Source organism: Arachis stenosperma, chromosome 1, assembly GCF_014773155.1.
Source record: "Arachis stenosperma cultivar V10309 chromosome 1, arast.V10309.gnm1.PFL2, whole genome shotgun sequence".
NCBI lineage: Eukaryota > Viridiplantae > Streptophyta > Magnoliopsida > Fabales > Fabaceae > Arachis > Arachis stenosperma.
In genome coordinates this window covers 1097954-1110751 of record NC_080377.1, presented here as the reverse complement: position 1 = coordinate 1110751, position 12798 = coordinate 1097954, and the positions used below count along the sequence as shown (strand labels likewise).

The window sequence follows — 12798 nt, the reverse complement described above, 5'->3', positions numbered from 1 at the left end:
AAAGACAATCAATGACGTCGAAGCCATAATCAACACCAAGCTACTAGTTATGAAGTTCGTCACCGATGATGGATCCATAGGGACCATAAGAGGAGACCTCGAGACGGCGGTCGCTTGTGACAACGCCAGCCTTTCCCTCAGAAAGAAGTCCAAGGAAGCATCTGGCGTATTCCTAGCCGACCTCGATGCCAGAGTAGAAGACAACCCGAGGCCGGAACCAGAAGGGGACCTGGAGAAATTTAGCATCGGCGACGAAGGGGAAAAATTCACGTTCGTTAACAAGAACCTCCCACATGAGTTGAAGAAGCCTTTGATTGAAATGATAAGGGCCAACAAGGACCTGTTTGCATGGACGCCAGCCGACATGCCGGGCATCGATCCACAAATCATTTCACATCACCTAGCCGTCAAGCCGGAAGCACGACCAGTGGCTCAGCGAAGGAGAAAGATGTCGGCGGAAAGAGCGGAGGAGGTAGCCAAGCAAACGGCCGGCCTCCTAGAAGCAGGCTTCATACGAGAAGTGGACTACTCGACGTGGCTCTCAAATGTGGTATTAGTGAAAAAACACAATGGCAGATGGAGAATGTGCGTGGACTACTCTGACCTTAACAAAGCATGCCCCAAAGATTGCTTCCCCCTCCCCAACATAGATGCACTCGTCGACGCCGCGGCGGGGTACCGGTATCTGAGTTTCATGGACGCCTACTCCGGTTACAACCAGATACCGATGCACCGACCAGACGAAGACAAAACGGCGTTCATAACGCCAGGAGGAACTTTCTGCTACAAAGTAATGCCGTTTGGCTTGAAAAATGCAGGGGCGACATATCAAAGGCTGATGAACAGAATATTCCACGACATCATAGGGAAAACGGTCGAAGTTTATGTGGACGACATCCTGGCAAAAACAACACGACCTGACGACCTCCTGAACGACCTGGCAACTGTGTTTGCGTCCCTCCGTCAACATGGTATGAGGCTGAACCCCCTCAAGTGCGCCTTCGCCATGGAAGCCGGCAAGTTTCTGGGATTTATGATAACTCAGAGAGGGGTAGAAGCCAACCCGGAGAAATGCCAGGCAATACTTCAGATGAAGAGCCCGGGCTGTGTCAAGGACGTCCAGAGGTTGGCAGGGCGATTGACATCACTTTCCCGGTTTCTCGGGGCCTCGGCGACAAAGGCCCTGCCATTCTTCAATCTCATGAAGAAAGGGATGACGTTTGAGTGGACACCCGCGTGCGAAGAAGCCTTTCAACACTTCAAGGAAATCTTAGTGGCACCTCCTGTCCTCGCGAAGCCAAGGGACGGGGAACCACTGTACCTGTACCTCGCTATAACAAGCGAAGCCCTGGCCGCAGTTCTAGTGCGGGAAGACGGGAGGACCCAACAACCGGTCTACTTCATAAGCAGGGCCCTACAAGGAGCAGAGTTAAGATATAGCAAGTTGGAAAAGCTAGCCTTAGCACTCCTGACTTCCTCGAGAAGGTTAAAACAGTACTTCCAGAGTCACCAAGTGGTCGTCAGAACGGACCAAGGGATCCGGCAAGTTCTCCAAAAACCCGACCTGGCGGGAAGAATGATGACTTGGTCCATCGAACTCTCTCAATATGACATACGGTACGAGCCCCGGCAAGCCATCAAGGCGCAGGCCATGGCGGATTTTTTGGTTGAAGTAACAGGAGACCCAGGCGAAGACATGGGTACACGGTGGAAGCTCCATGTGGACGGAGCCTCCAACCAGACCTTCGGAGGAGCCGGGATCATCCTAGAAAGTCCAAACGGGGTCGTATACGAACAGTCGGTCAGATTCGAGTTTCCCATCTCGAACAACCAAGCAGAATACGAAGCCCTCATAGGAGGCTTGACCCTAGCAACAGAGGTCGGCGCAAAAAGGCTGGAAGTATGCAGCGATTCCCAAGTCGTCACTTCCCAAGTAAACGGCAGCTATCAAGCCAAGGACCCCTTGTTACAGAAGTACTTGGAAAAGGTCAAAAGCTTGAGCCAAAAGTTCGACGAGGTCACGGTCCAGCATGTACCCAGAGAAAGGAACACACGAGCAGACCTCCTATCAAAATTGGCCAGCACGAAGCCAGGGGAGGGAAACCGGTCTCTCATCCAAGGCATGACGAGAGAACCTGCAATTGCACTACACATAACAACCCTAAGTCCTTCGTGGCTAGACCCCATCACCAACTACCTAGAACACGGCCAAGTCCCTGGTGACGAAAAAGAGGCGGTGAAATTAAGAAGAGAAGCGGCCAAATACGCCGTCATCCAAGGACAGCTGTTCAGAAAAGGGCTCAGCCAGCCCCTACTGAAGTGCCTACACCCGACCAAACGGACTACGTCCTCAGGGAAGTCCACGAGGGCTGCTGTGGGCACCACATCGGAGGAAAAGCCCTAGCAAGGAAGTTGATCCGAGCTGGGTACTACTGGCCGTCGATGATGGCAGATTCCAAAGAGTTTGTCAAAAAGTGCATAAAGTGCCAACAGAACGCCAACTTTGCCAAGGCACTGGCAAACGAGTTGAGCTTGCTGACGACCTCCCGGCCATTCGCTCAGTGGGGAATCGACCTCTTAGGGCCCTTCCCTGTCGGCCCTGGGCAGGTCAAATATCTCATAGTGGCAATTGATTACTATACCAAGTGGATAGAAGCCGAACCATTGGCTAGCATATCCTCAGCCAATTGCAGAAAATTCATGTGGAGGCAGGTGATAACACGGTTCGGGATACCGGAAGTCGTCATCTCGGACAACGGCACACAATTTGCTGACAAAAAGTTCACAGAATTTCTCAACGGCCTAGGCATAAGGCAAAGGTTCTCTTCGGTAGAACACCCTCGAACGAACGGACAAGTGGAGTCCGCCAACAAGGTTATCCTTTCGGGGCTAAAGAAGAGGTTGGACAACAAAAAGGGTGCTTGGGCCGACGAGCTGGCATCGGTCCTCTGGTCTTATCGGACAACCGAGCAATCCTCCACCAAGGAAACCCCTTTCCGACTAACGTACGGGGTGGATGCAGTAATACCCGTGGAGATCGGTGAACCGAGCCCGCGATTGCTTTTGAAAGGAGTAGAGGAAACTGTAGAAAAGGACCTGATTGATGAAGCCCGGGAAATGGCCCATTTAACGGAAACAGCGCTAAAACAAAGGATAGCCCTGCGCTACAACACCAAAGTGCTCAAGAGGGACTTTGAGCCTGACAACCTCGTCCTGAGACGGAATGATATCGGCCCACCGACCCCCGGAGAAGGCAAGTTAGCGGCAAACTAGGAAGGCCCTTACAGAGTAAAAAAGGTGATGGGAAAAGGAGCCAATAAGTTAGAAAGGCTCGATGGCAAGGAGGTTCCGAGGGCATGGAACGCGGACAACCTGAGAAGATTCTACTCCTAAAAGGCGGAACGACATGCCGGCTAATCTAGCTAAGTAGTCAATCCGTCATTTATAGTAACTTTCAAATCCTTTATGTGATTACCGAATAAGATATACTTGTGCAAATTCTCCACCATGTTCTATCTAAGTTTTTCAGATAAACCGTCCCATCGTGACTGACAACGACGTGCGACCCGGGACTGATCACCCCGGGAAGTCGTCAATCAACGTCTTAACAAACAACTACACGAAAGGCCACGGGCCGCCAGTCTAAACAACTTCAAACCAAAAACGGTTAATAGGAACGATAACACGAGCAAGCGAGTAAACGACAAAGTATAAACCAATACGGTTAGAAATGATAACGCACTCAGACAAATAAAAAGCTTATCACGACAACATGGGCAAACGGCTAAAATGGTCATTAATCACAAGCCAAAATAAAACGGCTAAATTGTTCGCAAGCCAAAAACGGCCAAGACTAAGATAGTTTACAAGTCATAACAAAGCGGCTGCACGAAAGGCTGTAAACAAAAATTCACTTCTTGGGGACGTCGACAACCTTGCCATCAAGAATAACCTTGCGGACACCAATCGCCGACGTGTCTAACTCAAGAGCAACAACTTTAATTTGAGCTTTGAGGGCTTCCTCAGTACCCAAGATCGCAGCCTTGCCCTGCTTAACGACATCTTTATACTTCACCTTCCACGTTGCCAGCTCGGCCTCCGCGGCCTGCTTCTCTTTCTCGACTTCGGCCGTACGCTTCTGCGCTTCGCCGACCTGTTTCTCCAGAGCCATCTCACGCTCGACTAGACGTTCAATCGTCGCGTCCGACTCTTTCTGTTTCTTCTCGGCAGCTGTTAACTTTTGTTCGGCGGAAGTAGCTTTCTGCTCGGCGGTGGTGGCTTTCTTCTCGGCGGCATCCAACTTCTCCGAAGTTTGAGTCAACCGCTCCCGGAGAGTTTCCACTTCACTTTTCAATTCATTGTTGGCCTTCCCAGCGGAGTCCAACTTCCGACGGAGAGACTCCATCCCGGATAGCTCAAACTCGGCCTTCCGGGCTATCACGGCGCCCCGCAGAAGAGTTCGGTACATCCACCTCGCCTGCCCGGCAAGGGAAGACACATGGAAGTACTCCTCAGTGCCAGGAATGAGTTGGGTATCTATGAAGTTGCTGGCATCGAAATTCCTTTCCATGACGGTAAGGACACCCTCAGGACTAGAGGACGCCGTGGATGTCTTCTTTCTCTTTCTCTTCAGGCTAGAGACCTCCACCACCTCCTCCTCATCATCCGGATTGGGCATCGAACCCCCAGTCCCGACAACCTCACGGATAGGAGAAGCACGGACCGCCTTGCCACCTTCAACCGAGGCGCCCTGAGCCGAGGTCCCGATCCCATCGGTTGCGGCCTTCTGCTCGGGAGCGTCTTTGTCCTCCGGAGCATCAGGTCCCTTGGAGGCGGGTTGCTCGTCACTCTCCTCATCGTCGCCACCACCAAGGAAAGTTTGAAACAAGTCGGGAAGACCCGTCACGGACGCCGACATATCCACTGCGGGAAAACAAGTAAGGTCGGTTAGTCGTCACATAATATCAACAAGAAAGGAAAAAGATAAAGCGTAAAGTAAAGAGCTTCTCACAAATATAATTACGACCGGAATCCCGATCACCCATGAGGAGGTGGGGATTTACTGGGTTCTTCCCAAAACCGCGTTTAGCACCTCGGCAATCTGCTGATCTTCTGCCGACATGTTTTATAACTACCTTAATAAAACTATTGGCTCCTGCCCCGAAGCTCCAATAAGTCGGGATGAGCCGTACCCCCTCCAGAGACAACCAAAAGGGGTGGCGACCTTTGGCCGGACGGACCTTAAAATACTTGTCCTTAAACCCATGGTAAGAATCTTCGAACAAGCCGAAAATCTTCCGACCCTGAGCAGCCCGGAAGGACATGAACCCTTTCCTGTGTTTCCCCTGCTTGGTAGGGTTTGTGAGGGTGAAGAAAAAGAGGAAGACATCTACGGACACCGGCAGGTCGAGATATTCACAAACCATCTCGAAACAGCGGATCGAAGCCCAACTGTTCGGATGCAACTGCGACGGTGACACAGAAATTCGGTTTAAGAGCGCCATTTGAAAGGCTGAGAACGGAATGCGAACTCCGACTTGAGTGAACATGGCCTTGTAGAACCAAATCCAGTCGGCGACCTGGCGGGGTTGGAAGTTGATTTCATACAACCGCTCGTGAGCAGCCGGGACGAAGGCGTCATAATTGGCCTCCTCGTCAGTCCCGCCACACAGATACCCGGCTTGTCGGAACTCGGTGAGCTCCTCTTCGCTCATTTGGTTGGGTGAATCCCTCACATCTGAGACGACCCAAGCATACTGGTCGTAAGCCGCAGGGTTAACGGATGCTCGGGAGACCGTGCGGGCCATACCTACATGGGGGTACCATCCAGTTAGTCTAAGAGATCGGTCGCTCAGGCCGAAAACAAACACCACCCCCCACGACTTCCCGACTAACGGCAAACAAGACTAAAAGACTAAAGGAACGAGAAAAAGCCTACCCTAGAATGGTACTTTCCCCCTAACACGTCTACTCGCAACTAAGGCTACGCAGTAACATCAAAAGAACCAAATAACAAGCATGCAGAAGTAATGCATAAAAGGGAGGATGATCAGGAAAAATTACCTGAATTGATGAGAGGAAGATGGAGTTGAATCTGGTAAAATGCAAGAAACCCGAACGGAGGCACCACAGCAAAGCCTTGTAGCAAGGAGGGGGAAGGGAGAATAGAGGGTGCGGAAAAAGTACATAAAATGAAGAAATACCAAAACCGCTCGTTTAAAAGCTGCCTCCAGAGCGCGAAACGCCTGGGGGCAAAATGGTCTTTTCAAACGGGGTTTTTCACCCCATTATGAGCATTCAATGCTCGGCGCAGGAAACGAGGCGATGAAACGGTTGTTTGAGCAACCAAGAGACGCGCCTTGGGGGCACGTCCTCCCCACGAGCGACCGACCAGACGAGATGCGAGACGACACGCCACTGGTAGCTCCCACGACTACCATTGGCGCGTGGGGGCACTGTTACGGCCCGGCCCAGAACCAGCTTTGGGCCGACCGGACCCATGTAACACCCGACCCGGGCACGCGTCCTGTACGGATCACACACGTGCTCCAGGACAGCGTCCTTGGGAATATGGGCCTGTCACGTAAGGGGCCCACTACTGACATGTATATAAGGGGAAGATTGGCTCTTCCCCCGAGGTACGTCACATTCTCTCTCACCCCATTATTCTGCCCGCCTGCACATTGCTGACTTGAGCGTCGGAGTGTCTTTGCAGGTGGCACCCCCCCCCTCGTCGTCCGTTCGCCAGTACAAGTGTTCGCCAGCTCGGCAGACCCACAATCAGTGCGACCAGGACTAAGACATCCTCACCTATCCATCTTTGCATCTTCTGTCCACCCGACCAATTCGGAAGCCGACTAACGAACACTTACAAAAGCGAAGAGCCACAATAGTTTCGTTCCATCCAACTTGCCTGCTAGTAAACTTTTAAATTGGTATTGAACTTTGGGTTTTCAATAAGTTTTCATTATTATAAAATTTTCAAAAAAATATTTTTTTTTTATTTTCGATCACTTTTAATAAAATTTTTAATATGTGTATTAGATAAATAAATTTTTAACAAAATTTATTATAAGACGAATAAATTCTAAAATGTAAACATTACAAGACAAAGCAATAATTCTCCTTCCGAAAAGATCAATTCGTTTTAAAATTTTAAAAATAAATTTTTTTTTTCAAAAACAAAAGATCTAATTTACTCTTTGTCTGCCCTATCTACATCATAGTATCAACATTGACACTGAATATCTATTAAAAAATTTTGTGTATCTAAGACATTTCCGGGGGGACACTGAAGTAAGCACATCTCATTGATCGTAAACAAAGTGTGGGGATATATTAAATGAAGTATGTTTGAATGAAACATCTAACATTTAAGGTAGAAATTTAGGTCAGTCGACTTTACGTAAAGTTGATAACTGAGAACTATTAGATGATTAAACTAATTTGACTAATTTTTTATCTAATGACTTTCAACCATAAAGTTAATTGCACTTAAATTTTTACCAACATTTAAACAACATTTAGAAAGTAAACACGTAAGAAACAAAAACTAGCAGACCAAAATCCGGCACTCGGCGGCAATTCTCTTTTTTTTTTGTGTTAGAAACTGTTAATTATGAGCTGGATGATCCTGCCCGAAAATAAAAATTAAAAAAAGAAGAAGGATGATATAATAATGTTAGATAGCTTCGTGCAAATATTCGGGTGTAACTTTTAATGCATTTTTCGTAAAAAAATAGAATTAAAATTTTTCAAGAGACTTGACAGGAAATTAAATCAAGAAAATACAATATTGTAACATAATAGTAGAAATAATTTTTTTCAATTTTTATTAATTGAAAAATTGTGATTTTTAATCTTTAATATTTTTTTATATTTTTTTAATTTTATTTATAAAATTAATAAAAAAAATCACATATTATTTTTTTTCAATTATTAAAAAAAAGAGAGAGAATTCATTTGCTAAAACGGTTAGTGCAAGAAAATTGATAAATCAAAAAATTATTTTTATTTTTGTCTTCTTTTAAATATATGTCGTAACAACAATAAATATTGGGATCGTTATAACAAGGAGATGTTCTCCTCTTCAAGGAGATCTATTAACAATAAGTGCTGTGACCGTTTTACAGTCAATGGAAAATCTTTTTAATTTTGTTCTTCAAATCCTTGCTATCATAAGTGTAGTATCGGTTGATATACTCATAGAGTTTTTTTTTTCGATTTCATCTTATAGAATATTTTTTATTATTTTCTTATTTTTGTGAGAAAATTTTAGAATAAAATACTTATTTGCTTTGATGTTTGTTTGTTGAAAATAAAAATTTATCAAAATTTTCTTACAATATTTGGAATATAAAATTAATACACTCAAACAATTATATCTCAATCAAATATTTATTATTATCAAATTTGTTAGATATTTTCTCAACTTAACAAAAATTATAAAACAAATAATGATTTTTTTCTCTATCCGTTTGTACAATAATCTAAAATTTTAATATGAAAAAAGTTTGGGACCAAATTTAGAGAATCAAAATCAGCCAAAATTTTCTATTTTTAACTTTATAATGAGATGAACAAAATTTAATTGTTATTTTTTCACGCACCTATTTTTTCTTTACTGCAATATTTATTCTATATAAAAACATTAATTGCATATATTAAATAGCATATTATAAGTATATACATTTATCAATTTACATTTTTATTAAATGAATACACATAATTTATATTTATGGTATTTAATTTATATTATAATAACAAAAACACATTTTTTATTTATTATGTCACATCTATATATTCATAGACATAATTTTCATAATTAATATATTCTTTTAATTAATATTATTCAACTTTAAACTATATTTTTTTATATATTTTAAATGATTTCACATATACACTAATAAATCATAATTTAAAATATTTTAGTATTTTTTTAAGATATTATACATTTAAATCAACGTATAATTTCTTAAATCATCGTCTTTGATAATTAAAAAATTTGCTTCATTTTTGTCAAAGCGAAAATGATTTATTCTTATTCACATATATTTTTAAATTTTACTATAATTAGATTTGAAAAAAAAATATCAAATATCTAAATTAATTTATTCAATTGACAAATTTATTCATAACATCTATAAGTTCATACACATAACATCTATAATTAAGTAAGATGCACATAACATTCAAAATTTTATATTAATAACATTCATAATTTCATACTCATAATTACATTCATAATTTTATACATATAATATTCATAATTAATAAATTTTTACAATTAATATTACCAAATTTTAAACTATGTGTCTTGTTATATATTTCAAATGATCTTACATGTACACAAAGGATCATAATTTTAATATTTTTTATTTACTATTCATATGTATATGTATGCTTATTTATTGATTTTAATATGACGAGTTAATAATTACTTTTAAAATTTTATTTTTTAATTTTGTTTATATTTTATTTTTTATTTTTTAATTTTATAATAGTCTATAAATAAAATATGAGTTGTATAACAGAAGTTATTAAATTCTCTAATTTAATATCCATATTTTTATACGTATAATATTTATAATTTTATATATATAATATCCATAATCAATAAATTGGTGCTAATTTATTATTATTTATTATTTTATTTTGTAAGTCATGAACCACTATTTTGGATGTTTTTAATTTTCAATAAATAGAAATCGATCAAATTTAAGATTTGTTTTTATAAAATGTAATGAGGTAATTTGAGATTTTTTTAAAATTAAAAATATAAGAATTTAAAATTTTTATTTGAGAGAAAAAAATGATAAAATTATAAATGCATGTAGTAATAGTGAAAGAGAAATTTTTAGAATCTGATTCACATTAAATTTAGAATTAACTTTAGTATAATTAAGTAAAAAAAGATAATTAATTATATAAATTAATTACGTCAATTAAATTAAGAGAATGATTTACACTCTTTTCTAAGCGTAAATATTATTAATTATATATCTTTATTTATTATCTATAATATTTTGGCTACGTAGCATTATTCGTGTATATATATATTACAAATTATATTATTATCACAAAAATTCTCAAATATATTAATGGCTTGTAATTAATTTCATGATAATAATTATATATAGTCAATAGTTGTTGGGCATCAAAATGAACTCCTATCTGTAAACATAATGTCTATCTGAAACGAACTAAATTTCGTCATTAAATTTACTTGTTTAGGCAGTAGTTGACTTGTGTAGTTAGATACTTGCGCAACAAGAATTTTATTTCTTAAGCTGGAAATTTTTGTGAAACCTAAAACCTAAATTCATAACAATGTCATGACTTTTCGGAGTTTTCAACTCTTCATTGCGTGTAATTAGATTTTGTTTCCTTCTTTCCTGTTTCAAAAATATTTTTTTGTTTTAAAAAAATAGGTGTAATTCCAGTATTCCATCTTATCGTTTTAAGTCTGATATTTTCATCGCTAGAATTACACGCGTTATCTACCATACCACAGCTCATGTTAGTAGTTTCGAACTTTCTTTAATTAAAAACAAAAAAAAAAAACAAAACAAAAAAAAAATTATCCAACGCGGTATTTTTCTTTTCTTTCTCATATATACACCAGGCTTCTTTTCAACGTCCAACCCGTGTTTTCTTTTCTCCAATCTTCAAAAAGAAAAAAAAAATAGAAGCCACGAAAAATTGAAAAAAAAATTACCATTCAGGCATTCACGCCAGGTTCCGAGATATACAATTCCCAAAACGATTCCGATTCACCGAGTTAGGTTATTTTTCTTTTTCATTTTCAATTTTCTCATTTCCAATTTCTTTCTGTTATTTCATAGAAGAAATTAGAAGTTATTGGAAAAGAAAAATGGGCAATTGCTTTTGCGTTTCTTTGGATTCGCAACAGATGGAGGTGGAGGTGGAGGTTGAGACGGCGAAGCTGATCGTACACGACGGAAGGTTTCAGGAATTCTCTTACACCGTTAAGGTCTCGTATCTGTTGCAATTGTATCAAGGTTGTTTCGTTTGCAACTCCGACGATATGGAATTTGACGGCGTCATCAGGGCCGTTAGAGAAACCGAGGTTTTAAAACTCGGCCAGCTATATTTCGTGCTTCCGTTGAACCGGTTGAACCGGATATTGAAGCCGGAGGAGATGGCTGCATTGGCGGTAATGGCTGCCTCGGCAATCGCAAAGAGTGGGTTTGGCCATCGCCCGAAACAGATTGTATTCTTCGCCGGCGATGAAAACGGAAAGAACTGCCGGAAAGTTGCGCCGGATGTTGCGGATTTTGGTGGTACTGGTGGTGGTCAGCCGTTGAAGATGGTAAGGAGAGGAAAAGGTGGCGGTGGTGGTGACCGTCACAGCGACGGTAATAAGGGGAGGAAGTTTGAGACGGCGTTGAGTGTCATACCGGAGTAGGGTAGTAAAAATTTAAAAGTAGTCGCTGTAGATTTTTTTTAATTATTTTATTTTTTTTGTGAATAGTTTAGCAAATATGTACTATATTATTAATTTATTATTATTACTGCATCTTATGTGGTGTCGAGTTGTTTCATTATCATGAATGATAATGAACTAATGATTAATAGAAGCCAATGGATTAGTGAAGTTTGAACTCTCATTTCCCTTCCTTTTTTTTTTCTTTAGTGCGGTTATTAAATAAATAGAATTTTTCTCATCAAATTTATTTTTTAAAAATTTTAAATTAGTTATATTAATTTTTTTTATAGTATCAAAATTTATTAATGTGTACGTTAAGTGATACCATAATACATACTTAAAAATCTTAATTAATTATAAACATAATAAGTTTATAAAATTAGATCAATGAGGTATTTTGTGTTAGAAGCCTAGGATTAGTGAACTATGATCCTTAGTTGAATTTTGGTTGTTGGACTTGAATATTGTATGAGTATAATTGTTGATTTAAGGTAGATTTATTGTGGTGACTGTTATGATGATGAGGAAGGGTATGTTGAATTGAAAAGAAAGCAGGTTTGGACCTGAAAAGGATGGCGAAGTCCGAGTTTTAGAGGAGATGCTGTCGAAATTTTATAAAAATTAGAGATTTTGTTTATATGATTATTTAAAAAGATTTAGATTCAAAAGTTATATGGTTTGATTTAGAGTTATTAAAAAAATGAGCATGTTTTAAGTTTGATTCATTTAAAAAAGAATGAACTATGTTTTGAATTGGAACTATTGATGGACGGAATGGGAGGTGTGATAACGAAGGATAAGAATTGAACATGATTGACGTATAATGATGAATGAGATGCGATTGAGAATTATGTGGATGTTGATGAATTATAATTGAATTATTTATATGACTTATGAATTTGAATAATCTGAGATACGAGATTCACTGGATCAAGTGCCGTGGCTTGCCACCACGTGTACCAGGTTGAAAACTCGATACTCTGTTGACCCTACGACGTAAGTGTGACCGGGCACTATATAAATTCTCGAGAATGTTGCCCCCATTGAGCAATATTGATTATTTGAGAAAAAGTTATGCATAGACTCTTGGGAATACACGTCGGGGGATAGTCTAAGGACAATTCAGACTTGTCGAGTTGGCTGGATAACCGACAGATGAGCCTCATCAACCATAGGACAGGCATGCATCATACGCATATTACTTGAATTACTTGCTTATGCTTTAATTGGGTGTGCCTATATGTACTTGCCATGCTAAATGTGTATTTGTTACCTTTAATAACTGTAACATTTTTGTGTTTGCCTTATCTGTCTATTTGTCTGTGAAAATGCATGAAGGAGTTGGAGGT

The 12798-nt window shown here is 40.1% G+C and overlaps 1 protein-coding gene across 1 annotated transcript; it reads left to right on the top strand.

Annotated features, from left to right (window-relative positions):
* Window positions 1–10455: 10455 nt before the first annotated feature.
* On the top strand, window positions 10456–11617 carry LOC130961866 (uncharacterized). The gene has a single exon (XM_057887905.1). The coding sequence runs from the start codon at window positions 10874–10876 to the stop codon at window positions 11426–11428; it is 555 nt and encodes a 184-aa protein (XP_057743888.1). The 5' UTR covers window positions 10456–10873; the 3' UTR covers window positions 11429–11617.
* The last annotated feature ends 1181 nt before the right edge of the window (window positions 11618–12798 follow it).

Bases quoted from the DNA above. Each gene is read 5' to 3' on its own strand.
- LOC130961866 (XM_057887905.1), top strand. From the start codon at position 10,874: ATGGGCAATTGCTTTTGCGTTTCTTTGGATTCGCAACAGATGGAGGTG.